This window comes from Tyto alba, unplaced genomic scaffold, assembly GCF_018691265.1.
Source record: "Tyto alba isolate M040663 unplaced genomic scaffold, T.alba_DEE_v4.0 Super-Scaffold_5, whole genome shotgun sequence".
NCBI lineage: Eukaryota > Metazoa > Chordata > Aves > Strigiformes > Tytonidae > Tyto > Tyto alba.
The window spans coordinates 13,424,282-13,444,354 of record NW_024881326.1 but is presented as its reverse complement, the minus strand read 5'-3'; the positions used below and the strand labels follow the sequence as shown (position 1 = coordinate 13,444,354).

The window sequence follows — 20,073 nt, the reverse complement described above, 5'->3', positions numbered from 1 at the left end:
GTTGTACAGAATTATAAACCCATCCAGATCCCAGATGAGGAATGCACAAGCTCATCTGGCCTTTGGTGGGAGTCCCGCGAGCCCCTGGGGATGGTGAGCCCAAAGCCAGAGCTGTCACACCTGGTCCAGTGGCTGCCTGAGGCAATGGCCAGGCACTGCCACAACCCCTGTACAGAAATGCATCCTCGCACTAATTTCTCAGCAGAGGCACAAAGTGTTGATTTAGGGGTCTTTTCTTCCCTTTTTAAAGGCTACGATACAAAAATAAGCCAGAATCAAGTATTTCTCCAGCTCTATGTAATAATCTGCCTCATCAATCCCCTATTGCAGACTCTGAAGCGTGACTCCAAAGCCACCCCCTCCTGCCTGCCCACAGCACGCCCTCGACCAGCAGCCCACTGGTGTTTTCCATGGTCAGACTGGGTACATCGTCTGGGCCCTGCACAGGCTGCTGCAGCTGGTCCGCAGGGAGCTGTGCAAGCAAAGGCACTTGGCGCTTCTGCACAGCTGCCTGCACACGCTGATTGTTAAACTTGTGAAAATCCCAGCCCAGGTCAGAAGAATCCCTGCAAAATTCAGGGTGTCAAAAATCACCACAGTGCAGATGACCACAATACCACCCCCTCAGCCTGCAAACAGCATGTTTGAGGTTCATTTATGGCCCTCCCAGTCTGCACAGCAGTCTCGTCCCCGACAGGGACATCTCCCTGCAGACCTTCCGGAGATGACTACAAATCAAGACATAAAACCAAAAAAAACCCAAAACCTAAGTTTCAGAAAGCAGCCGATTAACATTTCTCATGTGAATGCAGGTCTGCATGTGCTGGGGCAGGACTTACACCCTGCCCACGGGGTCTCTCCCACCTAGAGCGTGATGGGCTCGGGAAGACACCACAGCCCCTTTTGCTGTGCCCGGTGCCCACCAGCATGGCCCAGGCATCGCTCACCAGCTGCCAGCGGCTCTCGGGCGGGGGCATTTCCTTCCCCATTGCAGCCTTGAAGCCCTCTCCCCCACTTCCCCATACCCTTCTTTCCCCTTAAAACTGCCTTTAAGTAAGGGTGTCGGCAGGCGATGCCCGGTCCCACGGCATGGCTGGCACCGGCACCGCCGTGCTCCCGGCCACTGCCAGCGGCCACCCCGGCCACACTCAGTGCCTGGCAGGAGGCGGGGGTCAGGCTCACGGAAAGACGTTTTGGCTTGGGCTCAGGAAACAACTGAAGGTTAGGAGGAGCTGGCATGCTGCGCAGCCACCGTGCTTTCACCAGCTTGGCTGACGCTGTGAGAAATAAGCCCAAATATTAACAAGGCTGCAGATCTATTATGCCTGCTGCATCTTAAGCAGGGAGCGGAGGGCTTGAAAGAAAAGCCACACACAATGAGACTGAAAGCAGGCTGTACTTTGTCGCATCCATTTCCCCTCTCCTTCCTATCACACACAGCCGCACCCTCAGTACCAGAGCCTTATTTCATCGGGACTCAGGGCTCACAACACACCTAACCACAGTCCCTGTCCCAGCAAGCAGCAGAAGGTACAGATCATTTCAAAGAGGAGAAAAAAAAAAAAAAAAAAAAAAAAATGTAAAGGCAAATCTGGTCTGTTTCTCCAAGAAAGGAAAAGAAAGAAAAAAGCTTAACAACAAAACAAATTACAACTCCTAACCTTTCCCTCACCCTGCAGCATAAAAGCCAAAGCAAACTGACTCACTGCAAAGGAAACACTGTTTTCAAGAAATGTCTGACAAGAAAAAAGGTCATTTTACAGACTTTCCCATCTCCCCGTGAAAGCATGTTTGCTGGCTGAAACCTTCTACAGGGTGAAAACACAAAGCTGGGACACGAGCACACTCACCATGGCAGAAGTTGTTAATCCTGGCTTTGTTCATTGGAAACCGTGGATTAAATGCAGAAAAAAATATCAGCATGACCACCAGCCTCCTTGATCTCCAACCTCAGCCACCCCAGCACCAGCCACTGGAGGCAAGAGCCCTCTTGGCTAAAGACCTTCCCGCAAGCAGACAACTGGAGATCGCCGATTTTTCCGTGCAGGCCGACTGTACTGAGCTAATAAAATCTGCCCTCATTGACCCTGCCTGCCCGAGCAGCCATCTAATTCCTCGTTAGAAGCAAACAGGACATCCCCGGCTGTGCGAAGGGTTGGGCTGTTCAAACAGCGGGGGTGGGAGCAGGCGGGGAGCGCGCGAGGAAGCCAGAGCGAGAGCGCACATGCACGCCGGCACGCTGCCGAGCTGCTTCCAGCTCTCCGTGAGCCCTGTCCGGGCGGCGGGACGGACTCGCTTCCCCCGAGCAGCCGTTCCTGCGGCCGGGGGCGTTCCCGTCCCCCACAGCCAGCGAGGGACACCAAGGTGGCCTGGCCTGGCCGCAGCCCGCACAGCGGGGGTTCCCCTTTCCAGCCAAGTGGGTCGCGGTTTTCAACTGCGACTGGAAAAATCGGGTACTGAGGCGATGCTCCAGTGTGAAAATACCCACAGGGCTTTTTGCTGGGAGTGGGACCAACCGGGAGCGCACGGCACTGCCCCATAGTAAGCCGGGAGGGAGGAGAGCAATGGACACCACCAAAACCCCCTTTCCCATCCCATCAGATATTGTCTAGTCAAATCACTGACCTTAAATCTCAGCTGAGGGCTTCTCTCTCTGTTTTGCAAACCATGGGAGTTGCCAGTCTCTCACAAGCTTTTCAAAAAGATGATTCAGGGACAAGAGCAAGAGCACCTGATACCCAAGATACATAGACTTAATTGCCTAATTTTCTACAGATTCATGGTCTGCACTCAAGGCATCGGTGCTTTGCCTTGCCCTGGGAGTGCTCCCTCCCTTCATGCAGGCAGGACTCGCCTAACATTTTCAGGCAGACCAAAGCTGAGGGAAATATCACAGTCCAAGTGAGAAGCTCTGGTTAACATGGGATTAGTCTCCATAATGAAAAGCACATTCTCTGCAATTGCACTTTCCCAAGTCAGTGCTTTTGGCATAAATTGTTTACAGAATGAACTGTGAGATCCTCTCAGTTGAGCAGGACCTGGCTGGGGAGATCGTAGGTCCAATGCATAGAAGGGGACAGTTGAGAGGAGCAGGCTGGTAAATACATCTGTGAGCAAACTTTGGAAGGGAACAGGATGAAAACACCCGCACATGCAACAGCACGGGTGTCTGAGTGACAAAGACGATCACCTCGCAGATGGGGAGGCGTCTCAGTGGCCATCCAAGTTACCAGCAACCATGTGTAAAGTTTCCACCAATGCGGGAGGAGTCAAAAGCCGCTTCCAAATGTGATCTCACATCCCAACGATGCAGGGAAGTACCGAGCCTCAGAGACAGCAGCACTGCTGCCCCTCAGCATGCTTTAGCGGAGGGTGCTTTGGCTGCTGCCCGGTCCAGCTCACAACACACACTCCATCAAAGCTGCTCAAGGATTCCACAAAGCTGTTTTGACATAGCAGGTTAACGAACCCCCTGACCCGAGAGGTCTTGATCCTCTTGGCACTGAAAGCAAGCACTCCCCTTGCAAAGAGAGTATTGCTAAAAGCCAGCAGTGGATTTAGCCAACTGGTAACAAATAATAACCATATTTCACAGTGGAAAAGACCTTTCTGTGCACACATGACAGCAGACAGCAAGCCCAGCTGATGCTGCAGGTGCACGCTGGAGACAGGGGAGGGTGGTGGCCAATGTTGGCTCTCCATGGGGGACACACAACACCTACCCTCACACTAGCGCTGGGACAGGGTCCCAGCCAGGACAAGGTGTGCGGGGACGCCACGCCGATGCCACGCACATGTCCTGCCTGCTGCAACGACCTCCCCTTCAACAACAGGATTTTGGTCCAGTTCTCCTCATCAAAAGCCTCTTCCACCACCATCCCTGGCCGGACCTTCCTGTCATTAATGCTACCGTGGCGCCACAGAAGGAAACCAGACAGTAATTTCCAGCTGCATCTAAAGAGCAGCAGCTGCCTCCCAGGTCTCCAGTTAGCCAACATCTGTAGGTGGGAGAGAAGGGAGGAGAGAGATTTTGCTGGCTTCAAAGCAATGGGAGAGGCAGCCAGGCAACCCCTTGTCCAGAGCAAACTGAAATGCTGCCCAGGAGAGGAGGCTGAGGTCCCTGAGCCTACAGCTGCTTCTGGGGTACAGAGAAGGTCCCAGTGCCATTGTCCCCTTTGCCCATGGAAGAAAGGGAGAGCTGGCACAGCCTATCCAAGGGGCTGCCTGCATGTCCTGGGGAGCTGCTGCCTGGAGAAGTGAGGGAAGGGAGCCCCAGTGCCTGGACAATACCTGGCATAGGGACCTGTGGGTTGACTTGCTAGTTCATGCTTCTCCTTCTCCAGTTGGTCTTCTCCTGGTCTTTCTAGAGGCTGGCTGTAGGGTGACCAAAGGAGGGCTGACATGGTTACCAGACATATCTTGATGCAGCTGGTAACAAGTACTATTGATTCAAGTCAAACTCTCCAGTAGGTCACGCCATGGGCTTCAACACCAGGTTATTTTTCTCTCTTGCCTTGTTTCTAATTCCCGGTGGGAAACATGAAAGGTCTGTCATCCCCTATCAAGGGATAGAGCATTACAAAACATCTCACCCACCCCTCAGTTTGCTTCCTTGCACCCTAGGAGGTAAGACAGAAGAGGCCAGTGCTAGAGGTGGGACACCAACCCAAGGACCACTGTGGGGGCTGCTGCCTTCTCCAAAGTTCTCCTCCAAACCCAAGACCCTCCAGACCACTCTGTCCAGACAGGCTGCAGCAGTGATGAAAGCGCAACTAATGAGCCCACAATCATCACAAAAACTTGGAGGTCAGAGTGAAACCTTAGGATAATGGTGGAACCAGCTAGCACAGACCTGAGGTTTATGGAGGTCACCTGAGTCATACAGGAGTCCACAGCCCTTTTTCTCTCTTTTTTTTTTTCCCTTTTTCCCTTGACTGGAAGGAGATGGTGTTAGGGCCTGAGTCAAAGCTCAAAGTTTCTCTTTCTTCACAAAGCTAACAAGAGCTGCTGGAGAGAGCAGGCCAACAGACTTTTTGAGAAGTAGTTTTAAAGGATGTCACAGTTTTGCAAAGAGACAAAGGAACATTTCAAAAAAATACAGAAGTTTCCTTGCCAGGAATGTGGGGAATGTCAGGGAATATTACAAAACAGGATGCAAAAGCTGGCCTCAAGCAATGTTATAGACTCATATGCTGGCCTGACAGTCAAGATGCTAAGTCCTAATGGAAGACGAACCATGGAAATAGCAGACTCTTCTTACCTGGCTTGGTCCCATATGTCTGTCTCCCACCAGAGAAGCCAGAACAGCCACCTCTGCCAGCCAGCCCTGCGCCCCTTCCCACAGACACGCCTACCCACAACCCAGACACAGTCTAAAATGTGGCCCTTTATGTATAACCCAGCATTTTCTGAGGAGCTGAAGCAACCAAAGCCTCGTGGGACACGGCTGAAGAGCCAGCCTGTTCACATTACGGCAGAGGGAGGACCAGAGGATGCATGGAGAGAACTGGATTGGTCCGTAGCCAAAGGATAGTCCTGAATCACAGACCTGTGCTGTAAGCAACAGGAAACGCTTCTCGGAGATGGTTAAAATGACTCTCTTCTTCAGTTGTGCTAATTAACCAAGTACTTCCTCGCCTTCCAAGGGATTTACGGGCAGACAAGCTCACACCCCCTTGCACAGCTATTCCAGCTCAGGGGAAGTTATGACGCTGAACGCATTGGAGTCGGTGCTATGGCTGCAGACAGCAAGGTCAGAAGCAGAGGAAGACCTCCCCAGGGTCAGGCCAAGGAGAAGCCCATGGGTTAGAAGACAGAAGGAAGCCCTAATTCAATACACCAACCACTCGCAGTAGCAGCTTTAGAAAACAGGGGCCAGTTACTGGCAAAGCAGTGCCTGTTGGCAGGAATGGACATGTTTTTTCCAGCTCCCCTTCCATGTGGAGCCCCTGTGTTAGTAAAAGAAGATTTGTCACAGCAAGACTTACTCGGGGCTTTCTTGTCTGGCTGAGGATGGCCCTGACAGCACAATGCTTTCGCTTGTGCCCGCAGCTGGATGTGGTGAGGAAGAATCTACTGCTAATGGGAGACAAAGTCCCCACCTGGTGACGGGCTTACGCACAGGGCTGATGAAGGCTCCAGCCCACATCCGATGCTTTCTAAGGGTTATACTAGGAAAATTTTGCCCTAAAGACAGTCATACTAAAATATCCACCTGTGATCACACATGCAGGCAACTCTCTGACAAAACCTCTGCCGCAGTGGCCACACACACCATGGAAGCTCTGCTCTCCCCATCGTTTCAGGGCAGGAGGACCAAAGCCAAGGCATTCACGGTGATCACTCGTGTCTCCTTGACTAGTGGGAAACCATCCAGGAAGAGCTCTCCACAGGGTTGGGAGCCTCTACGACTGCGTGTTGCAGGGTGCAACCTGGGCAGCATCATCCCCCTCCCCGCACCTCAGAGGGGCTGCCCACCCTCGAAGCCCCCCCAGGCCACCTCAGTACCATACTTTAGTGCTTTTCACAGCAGTATTTTACACATGTAAACTTCTTCAGCAGACATCTTTGAGTTTTTCAGAACAATACTTTAAAATGTTTATATCTTTTCAAGCAAGCGATACTTTTCAGTCTCACTAGTGTGCGGCAATTCTCGTGTTGATGTTTCTGAGGAAACCTTTGCCTCAGAAAACTTCTACCTTAAAGCTGCAGGCTAACGTAATTTGTGGTAAATCAATCAGCTCACATCCTTCTAAAACTCATCTGTGTCTATTTTTATGAGTAGCTCCTTTTTGACTCAGACATGCATGTTTTCTGAAGGGACTCGAAACTCTTAATTAACCTGGCTTTCACAAGTGGTTAGAAAAATTGAGTGCTGAGCTGCTTTGAAACAGCAGGCTGTGAAAGTCTCTATTCCCATCCCTTTGCAAAGGGCCAGCCCAGAACACCAGCAGTCCCTGGTCAACCTCAGCATCTTCAGGGGTGAGCAGCACCAGCCCGCCAGCCACAGCAGCCACTCGCTATCCAGCCCCATCTGAGACAGCCTGTAACTTGCTTTTGTCTAAAAAAAATGCAAGTGCCAGTGCTTGGATGTATGGATGCACTGCTGCTCACCTAAGAAGATACAGCCGCACAGATGGGCACACTCCCCCGCCCTGCCCTGCACGCAGGCGTGCACACGCAGGCTCACACACGTGTGCGTGCGTGGAAGGACTCGCTGCTCTTGCCTCCCCATTGCTCAGTGAGTGTTTCACTCCTACCTGCCAACAACCTTCCTGCGGAACTGCAGAGCACCACGAGGTGCCTCCTGGCTAAGATCACCAAGCTCCACCGAAGGAGGTGATCTTTGCTCTCCCCAGCTTTCCAGAGTGTTCCTGGAGAGAAGCATGGGACACAGCGTCCCCTCCCACTTCCACTGCAAAACGCCCGTGTCCATACCCACACCGGGACCTGCGGGCTGACACCGGAGATGGATGCACAGGACCGCTCGGTGTGGGTGGATGGGGCTTACCCTGCAGCCCCCCACCTGCACCCCTGGGAAGCAGCACACGCCACTCCTCGCTCCTGCGCCTGCCAAGGTGGAGAGGGCAGGAGCTGAGCAGAACCCCGTTCTGTCCTCTCATTTTCCTCCACGCAACCTACAGCGTTTCCCATCACACTTCTTCTGCCCTGAGAAAGGTCTAAGGTGTTCCAAGTACTGGTTCAGGCTATCCATCAAACAGCCCTGCTGAACGTGGGGTTGCTCCAGGTCTCAGTGCAGCCACCAGCCCACCCTGCCAGAGGATGCCATCCCAAAGCAAGAGGGTCGGTCTCCCACCCTCTGCCACAACCTTGACTGCTGATTTACACCACCAGCATCATCAGGCAGTCAAGCTGCACTTGCTGTGCTCATTTTCCCTTATTTGCTCTCCTTTCCAAGCTCTAGCTGCTGTTGCTCTTTTCCCCTCCAGACAAGAAGCCATTACTGGATAAATTACGTGTGCCCACCAGCTGGGTCAGAGATAACAAGGCAGTAACTGGGAGGCATTTGCAGCCGCCCCACAGCAGGCAGCACATCCTTCACTGGCTGCCAGCAGCTCTGCACCACGGCAGGTCCACGGCACTGACCCACTGCCCTGGCCGAGCAGGCAGGAGCTCGCTGGCAGCCCGTGGGTCCTCCTGCCCGTGGCCGGCACAGCCCTGTCATGGCCAGCCCCAGGCAAAGCTGGAGATGGGCAAAAAGGAAGCAGCGTTAGAAAACAGGGGAAGCACTGCCAAAGCCACGAGTGCATCATTCAATACCCTGATGGGTTTAGGAGCATGGCCAAGAAACAAAGGTGCCTCAATAATCCGCAAAACACGGACTTGCGCAACATCAAGTTATATTTATCCGTGTTGTCTCTCCATGCTGCCAGGAGCCATTTATGAGCCCAGCTCCTGTTCAAGGAGTGCCACGTACCACCAAAGAACAGGTAACTTCCCCAGATGAAGCAGTTGGGCAGGTGACTGGCTCTGCCAGCACAGCCAGAGAGAAGCCCAAGGACACCCAAGATCTCTGTGCTCATTTGCAGCAAGGAGGTTGGGATCTCAGAGGCTTCAGGTCTCATGAGGCAGGACCCCATCCTGACCCAGAGCTGGGCACTTGGGGAGGGCTGGCCCCGCCAAGACAGATGTTCTTAATTCACCATGTTTTCCTCGTCTCGATGGAGACAAAAGATAAGATGCCAGTGAACCTTATCAAATACTAATCACTGAGACTTCTGACCTCATTATCCTCTGCATTCTCTGACAGCTGTACCAAAGAAATAGAGACATGATACATGGGATCCTTTCACAGGACCCTGCCAGGGGGACCTCAGTCCCCCTCCTCAAAATGAGAGGTGCCACCCCAAAGCACAGCTCTGATGGAGGAGGGAAGAAGGGGCAGAGGTAGGGGCTGCCATCACAGAGCAAAGGGCTGGCTCACGGTTTGCGTAGAGGAGAAGGGGGCAGGAAGGAAAAACGTCAAACCACAGAGCTCTGCTAAGTGCTTGGCGCTGCTTCCGGCAGCAGCTTTGCAGAATTAATTAATGAGCAAACATCTGTGGCTTCACATCCCGTAAAGAACATTCACAAAAACACACTCCATTCATGTAAAAAATAAAATTAATTAATTAAAAAACCCCAAATCACTGCTTCTCAAGCAAGTGGGAAAGCTGTGGAGGACAAGAACAGGAGAGTCAGGCACTGCTGGTGTGGGCTGCAGCGGCAGCAGGACGGCTGTGCCCAAGCTCTAGGGACAGCGTGACCCCTGCCACGGCTTCCTGCGCTGGAGGAAGAGGTCTGGGGCACACCCAGCTCCTCTCAAAACAGGCTCTACCAACAGAGAAAGGCAATCCACCAAAAATTTGCCTCCAGCCAAGTCCTCTCTGCTGCCCAGAATCCTTCACCCCCTCGCAGCCTATTTAAGTTGCAGACTACACACCACTTTCTCACCAGTCCAAGGTCATGGCTAACAGCATCTGTGTGCCTGGGGAATGGAGCGTGAGGCACAAAAGCTTCAGCTTGACAGCAAGCTCTGACTTTCCTCTTTCTTGACCACTTCTTCAATCCCACGTTACATGTCCTGCCACCACCACAGGGATCTCTCCCAGTGTCTGGGAGCTGACCAGGGAGGGCAGGACAGGGAATGACGTGGGGACCTCACACACCCATCTCTTTGAACCTGCATGCCAGAGCAGGAGCACGCTTTTCACCAGACATGAACACATCCTCACCCAAACCCTTCAGCTGCAAGAGGACCCCCGCAGTAACTACCCAGCTTCATCCCAGTGTCACCTCAGCCACCACCATCCACCCCACAACCAGCGAGTCTAAAATGGGAAGGATGAAAAAAGGCATCCTCCCCTCTCATGTCAGGTGTCCTCACTCTGGGGACCACATCTCACATCACCTCTAAAAAGCAGAAATAGAAGCATACATTAGAGAATTAATAAACCCAACAGTGCAGGTTTGCTTTCATGATGGGCGGTCTTGGAGGACAGCAAATGTCACAGCCGTACCAGCTGGGGCACTGTGGCAAGGCTGCCCTGCCCCCCAGCACCCACATCTGTGCTGCAAAGCAGAATTTCCAGCTTTTTGCCATCAAAACACAGATTCCACCCACCACTTGTCTTAGCAGGTAGTAACGAGAAGTAAGACCAGCCTCCTGTTTCACCAATAAACAAATCTGACGTATTTGTAACAGCTACTCAAGAAGCAGATCACTCTTTTCTTCAGTCACATTTCCTATTTAACCATCCTGTGAAGAAATTAATTCATACTTTTTTGCTTTCTGGATCAAACATTTAAAATCAGAGATAACAGTCACTTGGCATTTTTTCTGGTTTACCAAAGAGAGACATTTTTGGTGTGGGTGCTTGCACGGCTACAAATTGGACTGAGAGCAGTCTGCAGATTTGTTAGGCAGAGAAACTTAACAGATACAAAACCAAAGGGGAAAAGAGGCCAAGGCACAAACACAGCCAAAGTCAAATCCTTCTGACTGACACAGGGAAGGTTTTGGTATTACTCATGCTGTTCCAGATGAAGCGGCTCTGCTGGATGATCCGGCCACGCTGAGCGAACACGGTGCAGCACGCACTCTGAAGGCTTTTCTTCCTCCTGCTCCTTTATGGCAGGTAACTGACTGCAGGCTCAATGGCTTTCCAGCAAACACAATCTCTGATTCTCAGTGATAACAAAACATCTTTAAACTAAACCCATTCAGTTCTTTCCCATGCTTCCCATGTGACATTTGGCAGAAATATCCTGCACTGGTGCAAGGAAGGCCTGTGGCCGCTGACACGAGCTCTGGCCACGCTCTCCATCCATCACACAGCAGCACCCACTGGCAGGAACCCAAGCGTGCATTTCCAAAACTTTCTCTGCAGTGCCTATGAAAGATTTAAAAATTATGCAGCTTCTTTTGTGCTGGGAATAATCCTCATCACAGCGACCAGCAGCACCTTATTTTATTTATACTCTCTTCCCCAGTTCCTTCCTCCTTTACAATCTGGATGTCAAACATTAGATCAGTGGCCACTGTATATGGCCCAGCACAAAATGATCCCAGTTTGCAACCAAAATTTGAAAGAGCAGTGCTGATAACAGTGTCGTATTTTCTAACTGATCTCTGTGCTGTATCTTGTCTCCATTTTAACAGCAGGCATCTGGTCCTGGGCTCCACAGTCTGAACCCCGTTCAAACATATGGGGTCCCACACACAAGTATCGGCAAGGTGGATATCTGGAGCACACACTCGGTGTGTCTTCAACCAGAAATGGCACCAACTGGCCCCTCTGGACAGAGTCTTGTCAGAAGAGTGGACACATACTGGAAAAACTAGCATCCCTTGCTGGAGCAGCAGCCAACCCAGCCAGCACCCCAGCAGCAGCCTCACAGCAGGCACACTGCCGTGTTAATCCCTGCAGAAAGGCAGCCTTCAGTGAGCTTCCCAAACATTTCCGGAGGCTATCCACAGAATACCAGTGTGCCCAGCTCAGCCTTTTCACGCTGCCTCATGGCCAGCAGCATTTCGTGGCTGGGACCACCACTCCTCAGGTTGCCAGAGCTGAGCGATGCTACCAGTGGCCCCGGCAGAGATGGGGCCAGGAGCCAACACGAAACAATGAAAACCATTTACAGAGCAGGAAGCTGCATCTGCTGGATGAAACGCTATCTTCAAACAAGACGTGTTTGGATAACTCCAGTTTCATAACTCGCCTCTTCCGATGTTAGGAAATCACAGTAATAAAAAGAAAACAAAATGGGGGAGAAGAAACTTGGCATGGGGAACAATGGGAGAATTGCTTGAACCACGGCGCTGCCTCGGAGGTGAGCCCAGCCTGCTGCGTCTCGCCCGGGGGCAGCGGGGCTCTGGCTGCAGGCTCCAAGGACCTTGCACAAGAATTAAGGTCTGATCAAATATCAATGGGAAAAGAGTTAACTCTGCACTACGGACATCAAGAGCACAGTACATTTTGATAATCGTATATATTACTGTGCTTGCTTGATTGATTTTTTTTGTTTTAATGGAAATCAAAGCCATCTTGGGGGAGGGAATAGAATTAGACAGAGGTCACGATTTGGGGTCTGGCAGGATTTAACTTGATCATCTTAAAGGTCATGGAAGGGATGGTCTTAATGGGTGGAAGGATTTGACAGGTCACCCTTCCTTGGCATTGATCACTTCATGGGCGCAGACAGATAGCTATTTTCTGGTGTTAGCAGTGCTGAATTATGGTGAAGACAAAGCTGCCTGCTCCATAAATTCCTATTGCTAACCTAAACACCCTGAAGACATTAGAGGAGGACTTAACCGTGTCTTAGTATGTCACTACTTAGCAAGGAGAAGCAATGAGAGGGAAGACAAACACAACAGCTCCTCAGCTCCAAGCCCAAGGCAGCCGCTCTCTGACCCGGCACAAGGTGAATTCCCGCCGGAGCTCCTGCCCCAGCAGCGAGGCCAACTCGAGCCCTTACCCCAAACCATGCTCCCCGGCTAGCGACAGCGTCATGCTCCAGAATGCACAGTTCCTCGCTGATGGTTTTTGCAGGCAAAGGAATAAACAGCCCTTGTCCTCCATCACCTGGCAAGCGGAGGGGAGCAGCAGCACCACAGCCACCAGCATGGCATGGCACGGCACAGCACGGCATCCATGAGGACAGCCCAAAGCAGATAATCCCTCTGCATGGTAACTCCATTTTGAAGAAAAACACAGCGCACCCCCTCGGCCACCTGCTCTGAATACCCCCTGCCCAATGCTGGGCACTGGTCCCTGTCTCTGAAATGTGCTGCAGGGGGAATCTAGCCACAAGAACAAGGGGGAGGATTGCAAAGGCAGGGCTTGGTAACGGGATTTTGTTCCTATTTTTAAACACTGAGGCTTTAATGTAAATCAGGGCTGGCTGCTCCACCAGCAGATTCACACCCTCCTGTTTGCTCTGAGCCATCTGTGTAAATGGGTGTTTTGGCTCCCTGACGCCCCTGTCCCGGGGGCTGGGACATATGGGACCCCACTCCTCACCCCGCTCCGACAGCCAGCCGGTCCTGCAGCCACTGCTCCTGCAGCTGCCACCTCCAACAATTTAGGACAAGGAGCCAAAAGCTGAGGTCACTCAGCTCAGGCTGCCGGACCCGTCCCCAGCACCCACCTCCTCTCCCCATCCTCCCCAGTCCAAATATAAACTTGCTTACAGGAAATGCCTTAAAGAAAAGGCACCTCCCTGAGTCCCGAAGAATGCCCAGAAAATAAACTGTCTCTGGACATGAAGGAAATGGCTTTTTTTTTTTTTTTTAAAAAAAAAAAAAAAAAAAAATCACACTGCAAAGCAGCTTTAACCCTTTCAGTCCCTGCTGCAAACTGAGCCACCCACATGCCTCGGGCCATAAGGGTGTTTTGAAGTATCTGTGCTGTGGATTGGCAATGAGAGGAGCCTCCTGCCAGAAGCCCTTGTGTCATTGCAGCATCCCCAGGTCCTGAGCAAAGATGGTCCAAAATCCATAATCCAAATGCAAACTTTCTTTCTGATAAGGAAAGTGCTGGACCCTCGAAAAAGGCTCACAGGCCTGGGACCCATTCTTAATTTTGCATAAACACAGGCTCCTTTCTCAAAACCTCCGGGCAGAGCAACATACTGGAGGTCCTGTATCACCCCACGTGGCTGGGGAGCCCGGGGACAGGGAGGCTGCAGCTGTGCCTCCTCCTCCCCACCCTGAGCCCTTCTCCAAGGGGCTTCTTCTCTCACTCAGCGTGCGTTAGTCCCAGGTCACTTACGAGGCTCCCTGAGGAGGTGTGCTGTGCCAGACTGCAGCTAGAAATGTGGCTCCTGAGCTGCCCGCAGAGGGCAGGGACAGGGCTCCCGTGTGGAAGCTGCCATTAGAAAGCAGCAATGAGAAAGGCAAAGCAGTGTGTCCCAGGCCAGCGCCCCAGTCCCCAGTGATACCAGCCCCCCAACCCAGCGGCTCCTGCCCTTGTGTAGGCATAGCACTGCATCTGCTCCAGCCAACATATGGAGGCTTAGGAGGTACAAATGCTGTTTTCATACCAACATCCCTACACAAAATACAAGAAAGAACAAAAGAGAAGAAATCCAGGAAATCCAGGACACGGAGAGGCAGCTGTCTCAAAACAGTTGGTCAAGGAGGCTCCAGAATGAACAGCCCAGTGTGGGGAGAGGAGAGCTCACCCTCCCTGGTCCCTCCTGGGGACCCACAGCAGCACCGTGGCAGACAGAGCATCTGTCACCCTGGGAGAGCCCTCCAACCAACACGCTGGCATGGGCACTGCCAGGGCTGCTGGGGAGGTAACCGAGTCAGGACCGATAAATAAAACTTAGTGGAGGGATTCAGCAGGGTCCCTGTGCATTCACAGGTCACGATCTACAGAGAAGGCAATTCTATTATCTCTCTTCTACAAAGAAAGCTGAGGCCAAGCCTCTCCCGAAGCAGAGTCAGGAGGAAAGCCAAGAGCACAGCCCAGCTCCCAGCATTCGCAAAAGCGCTTCCCTTGTCACTGGACCGCAACGCCTCCCTAAACGTGCCCCTTAAAAAATGTATACTCAGGGCTTTAAGTCTCAGATGCACAAAGTAGTTTGATACAATTCAGCTGCTGCTGCAAAATGCCTAAAATATTTGTTGCTTTTTTTTTTTTTTTTTTTTTTTCCCAAACAGCAGCAGCACTGGAAAAGTCGTGCTGCAGAGGTGTGTGCAGGCCCTGGGCGTGGGAAAGGAAAGCAGCGGGGTCAGCTTCCACTTGGCTGGAAAGCAAGTGTCTGTCCGGAGCACAAGTCAAGGGTTGAGCAGATCACACCTGCCTCCCAAGAACAGAGACAATTTCTGCCCAGTCTGTGATTTTTTGCCTCATGCATTGAGTTACTCAGCATGAACAGCCCTGATCTCTGCAGGAGGAGAGCCTGGCACTTATCCTGGAGAGTGGTAACAAGTGCTTTGGAGAGGTCCATAGCAGAAGGACAGTTCTGCAATGGCCAAGCAGGGTCCAAGAGAGCAGGGCTGTTCCTCTGGCTCTGCTGAGACAAGCTGTGCAGGGAAATCCAGATATCAAGTAAATATTTTGGTACCTAAAGCCTCTGGAGATGCCCTCATGGAAGATGTTAAGGCAGAGTAAATCATGCAGCAGACCCAGCAGATGTCCTGTCCTGCTGATGTTGGCAGTTTTGAGGATGGACATCTCCAGCAGCTGAAGTCTGCAGCAATGTGAAGTCCAGAGAGGCGTGTGCTGGGAGCACAGCCCCGGCCAGACAAACCAGGGGAGCGCCGAGCCCTCCCGCTGCTGCACTGTGCCTGGCATATTTACTGTGACAATAAAAGCACCTCTAAACTTCAGCAGTCCTCACAGCAAAAGCGCTGTGTGCACTTGTCACTGCTGCCAGCAACAACACGGCAGCTGGTGTTTCACCTCCCTCAGCCTTTGGGGACGAGGAGTCGCGGTGTCGGCCGAGACCCACGACTGCTGCTCGAGCAGCCAGCCGTGGCGATTTGGAGTGCTGATGCTGCTGCCCCATCGCTACTTGCTTGGCCCCACATCCCCAGCGTCCACGCTGCCGGGGGGGTGAGCATCTCACGAGCAGGTACCCTCGCCACCCGTGGACTCCGTGCCGTGCTCGGGTGCCTCTGCCACGGAACAGTAACTCCTGCCAGACAGAGCGAGCAGCCGGGGAGGAAACGCTACAACATCTGACAGCAGCACTTGTAAATTATTTATTTGGACTTCAGCTGAATTTCTGCAGCCCTCTTGTCACACTACCATTACAGAGCTGCCACAACACAGCACTCATCCATCCTCCTGGCAGGATGAGGCCCTGGGGAGACAAACAGCAGATGCACAAGTACCTTCCTCTGCAATGCCCAGACAGCTGCCGCCAAGCTGGCCTGTAGGCAGAGAACTGGGATTTATGGAATTTATGCACCACAGAAACCAAAAAGGCAGTAACCCTGCCTGGCAAGAAACATTCCCTGCTCCAAATTAGCAACAAAAGATCAAAATTGGCAACATTTGTAACGGAAGATAACAAGATTTGGAGATGGGCACAAGGATGTTGAATGAAACAAAAAAGAGGGGGTAAACCACTGCTAGGGACACGCTGGCTTTGCCGTGGCCCATCAAACTCAGTCTCCCATCAACAGGGGAAGGGTCTCTGAGCTGGAGGGGAACTGGAGGGGCTGAGGGGGCCTGGGCAGCGCAATGGGGCACTCCAGCACATGGCAGGTACCGACAACCTGTCTTCTCATAAACCTTTTTTGTTTTTAAGAAGCCCGTTATTTTTAGCTGAGGGAAAGCCACTGCTTCCTAAATTCTTGCTGCTCCTAAGACACCATCAGAGCTCCCAGGACTTCATCCCAGGATAAATCCTACAGACACAGTTCTTGTCCAGCCCCAGCCATTAGTGCTGGTGTGTGCCCGTGCCCGGGAGGCTCATGCCGGTGGCTCTCCCCCAGAGATTTGCTCAGGAAAGTGTACAGCAGCCGTGGGGCAATTGTCTGTCTGGGAAAATGAATCTGAAACACCAGCCCTGATTGCCCAGACGTCCTGCTCTTGCCCAATGACACTGATGAAATGAGGTCAAGTGCATTCTGAGTCACTGCTGAGCGTCATTGTCCCATAGCCTCGTGACACCTCTGCCTTCCACTGCCCATGGCCATTTCCAGTTTCACCAGGAGCAGCAGAGGGAACCAACCCCCAGCCACCCTTTGCCAGCCCCTGCCCCGCAAGCAAACCTCCACCTGCAGCCCCAGGAATTGCTCTAGCTCCCTTCCCAGCCTGACCCGCTGCCCCCAAACCCAGCCTTCAGCCCAGCATTTGCAGCAAAGCATTATCCTCTTCAGTCCTTCTCTTTTTTTCCTTCCTTTTTACTTTAAATGCTCACTTTCTCATCCTCTCTGCCTGCATTTCCTTCCCCAGCCCCAGGCTGAGCTGCCAGCCACCCCACTCTGCAGACACAGGTCCCTGGTGGGAAGGCAGAAGGGGCAGGAGGAAGGGAAACAAGTCCTCCAGCCCCTCTGCTTCACCCCTGTGCAGCCTGCAGCCGCATGGGAGGCTCACAGCTCAGGGATGGACCCCTCCACATCTGCAGATTTCCTGCCCTGCCTCCCCAAACACCCAGTTTCCAGCTGGCAGCCTCCCATGGGCCATCAGTTTGACATCATCCTCCCCAAACATGCAGTAGCACAGTGGCTGGAGCACCCGGTGAGGGGTGCAGTGGGAGCGTTTTGTTGCCATTCCTAGATGGAGTGGGGAGAGAGCATGACTCCTCTGTGCTGCACCAGACAAAAGGGCATTCAGAAACTGAACTTGTGCCCTTGACATCAGCGAAAATATTCTTGTAAAATTCACAGAGGAAGGGGGGAGGGAAGAGAAGGAGAATAGAAACCCCATCATGTACCTTTCAAGTATATCATACTTGAGCAGTGACGCACTTGAGGGTCAGAAGCACCCCCTCACACCTGCACAGGCAGCACGGAGCCCAGCGCACGCTTCCACGAGCGCAGCATCTTTCCTTAAATAGTGGTGTTAATCACTCGTGCCTCTGTGAGCTTTGAACACAGGCATCAAAGCCTGCTCCCAAAGGGCGCAGCGAGGCTGTGAGCGGCCCAGGAGGCGCGGGCTCTCTGCACGCCCCGCATACACATGTTGCAGTCAGATGCTTTTCCCTCCCAGATAAAGGGCAGGAAATCCCCCGGCACACCCGGGCTCCAGCACGCTGGGCCCCTTGGGTTCAGCGGCATGCCATCCGGGAGGAGCCGCCGAGCTCCTGCTCCCAATTAAGCAACGGGAGGCCCAAGCCTTGGCTGCGGGGTCCATGGAAATCCAGATGTTCACCCTGGGACCGCACTGCCCTCCAGCCCGTGCCAACCAGGAGCTGCCTGGCCTGGGAGTTATTCTGATCATCCCATCAGCCTGGGAACTGCCATCACATTGGATAAACAGGAGGGCCAAGAAATGGCAGAGCACAAGCACACTCCGCTGAAGGCTCCTGAAGCACCCCAGGCTGTAACACTGCACATCTCCACTTGGGTCCCCCCAAGGCAGGCAGCCCGGCGGGGGCGGAGCAGGGACCCCCCCACTCTGCTGCTGCGGGGCTTGGCCCCCAGCTTCCGACCCCGCTCCTGCTTTCACCCCGCACACGGGTCAGCAGACCCGAGGTTGACATTACAACCATCCTGGTGACCACCCCAAGCTCCCACTGCCTTCCCTGCACCAAGCACAGCGATCGCAGTCGTGGCAGCAAGTGTTTTCCTGCTGGCTTAGCTCCTGAACCCCACACAACTGCCAGACCCAGCTCAAGGAGACTCTGCTAGGGACCAGCCTGCACCTCAGCGGCTGCATCTCAAAAACCCAACGTGTGACACCAAACCACTGCCTGGCCCTGCAGCGGGTTTTAGTAGCCCCGAGCTCTCCCTGATCGGCATCAGCAATCCGTGACACAGATCAGGACATCTCAGTGGGAACTGTGAGATGGACACTGGGGAAGCCACAGAAGGTGACAGCTGAGCTCGGCCATGGCATAGCACAAGGAACTCAAGCTGGACATGTGCAGCAGGATTTGAAAAGGCTGAGCCCGCTGGGGAAGGTTCCCCAAGCTGCTGCACTTGTCAGTGCCTGCTCCCAGCGCCAGCCGTTAATGTTTATTCTGCCTGTAACTGGCACTGGGTGACAAGTGCCCTTTTCTGATAAGAGATCCTTCAAACGGCTCAACAAACAGCTCTGCCGCTTCGTGCTGGGCGAGCGTGCCCACGTGGTGTGGGGACTGTTGATTATTAACCGAGCTGCACAGGGAAGAGCAACGGGCTGGTGAGACACTTGCCCGCGGGCATCACAGCTGAGCAGCCAGAGACAGAGGGGCTGGATGTCCTGGGAGCCACCGGGAGCCACATCCTACAGGATTGGGTTTGGCATCCAGGGTTACCCCTGGGGAAGCACCGGGCAGAGGAGGGATGAGAAGGGAGCGGGGCAGAGCGAGGCCAGTGCAGCTCCACACCGCCCACAATCCCCCATGCAGAACCTCACAAGTAATGTGTCAAATTAATCAGAAAGCAAACAGACAGTGAAAACCCCTAAGCCATCACTTCCTGTACCTAAAAATGAATTTCTTACTGGAAATGTAGGAAAAGACCCTGTCTCTTTAAATTTCTGCACTCAGTCCCAGCAGCCTGGAAAAGTTAATATAATTATCCGGAGGTGACTTTCAGAAAGGCTCGAACAAGAAGGGTTATTGTGGCTCAATCATTAACCGGGCGGGAGACCCCTAGCCTTGCTGGAATGTGGCCGCACGCTGCCGGTCCTCTCCGGAGCAGGCGGGAGCTCGGCACAAAGGTTAGCGGCCGGCTCCTCTGCCCTGGCCACCGGCCCCTGGGAAGGCTCCGGCCGCTTTCCAGCATGGCCTTTCTTCCAGCACTAAATCCAACCGAACACCTTCACGCTTCCCAGCGGGGCTGGAAGGGTGTGCGGATGAAGGGAAGTTGAGAAACGAGAAGACCTGACTTCCACGCAGATGTCGCCGCCACCCCACGTGCCTCAGCTCCCCCCAGGCACTGCCGACAGCACCCACGGTTTGGGGAGCTGCTACTCCGGACGGCTCCTCTCGCCTCAGCATGCCGCTGCTGCGGCAGGACTGGCACGGGCACAGCGTGGGACAGCAGGCACGGCAAGAGCAACTGCATCCCAGCTTTTGCAGCCCACAATCTGCCCCTGCAAATCTCTGACACCCAGAAAACCAGCTCAGATTTCATCCCTGGGCTCTGGCAATGCATCTCACCAAATCTGGTGGGCAGAGGGATAGAGCAACGCCTCTGTTACCAGGCTGGTGGGGACGAAGGAGACACCTGGGTTATGTGCTGCACCCTGGGCTGGGGAGATGAGCCCTGGAGCAGGGCAGAGGTCCGGCTGTCCCAGCACCGTCCCCAGCATCCCACGCAGCCGGGGCCGCAGTGACCGCGCCGGGAGGCATTTCCTGCCTCTGCAGCCTCGCTGCCGGCACGCTGCCTACATTTGGAGGATTTGACTCCCCCATCTGAACGTAAAAGCCCTTCCAAAACCATGCAAAGTGCAGATGCAA

At 53.3% G+C, this 20,073-nt stretch overlaps 1 protein-coding gene across 4 annotated transcripts in view; it reads right to left on the bottom strand.

Annotated features, from left to right (window-relative positions):
- The window catches only part of STARD8 (StAR related lipid transfer domain containing 8), a 64,571-nt gene that overhangs the window by 24,118 nt on the left and 20,380 nt on the right, over positions 1–20,073 (bottom strand). The window contains exon 1 of one of the 4 annotated variants that reach the window (XM_032996060.2): positions 1,851–2,077. The exons of the other annotated variants lie outside the window; for them this stretch is intronic. Within the exon in view, the coding sequence (XP_032851951.1) occupies positions 1,851–1,923 (73 nt within the window). The 5' untranslated portion in view covers positions 1,924–2,077. Of the gene's footprint in view, positions 1–1,850; positions 2,078–20,073 lie in introns of those variants that run through there. 4 annotated transcript variants of the gene reach the window in all.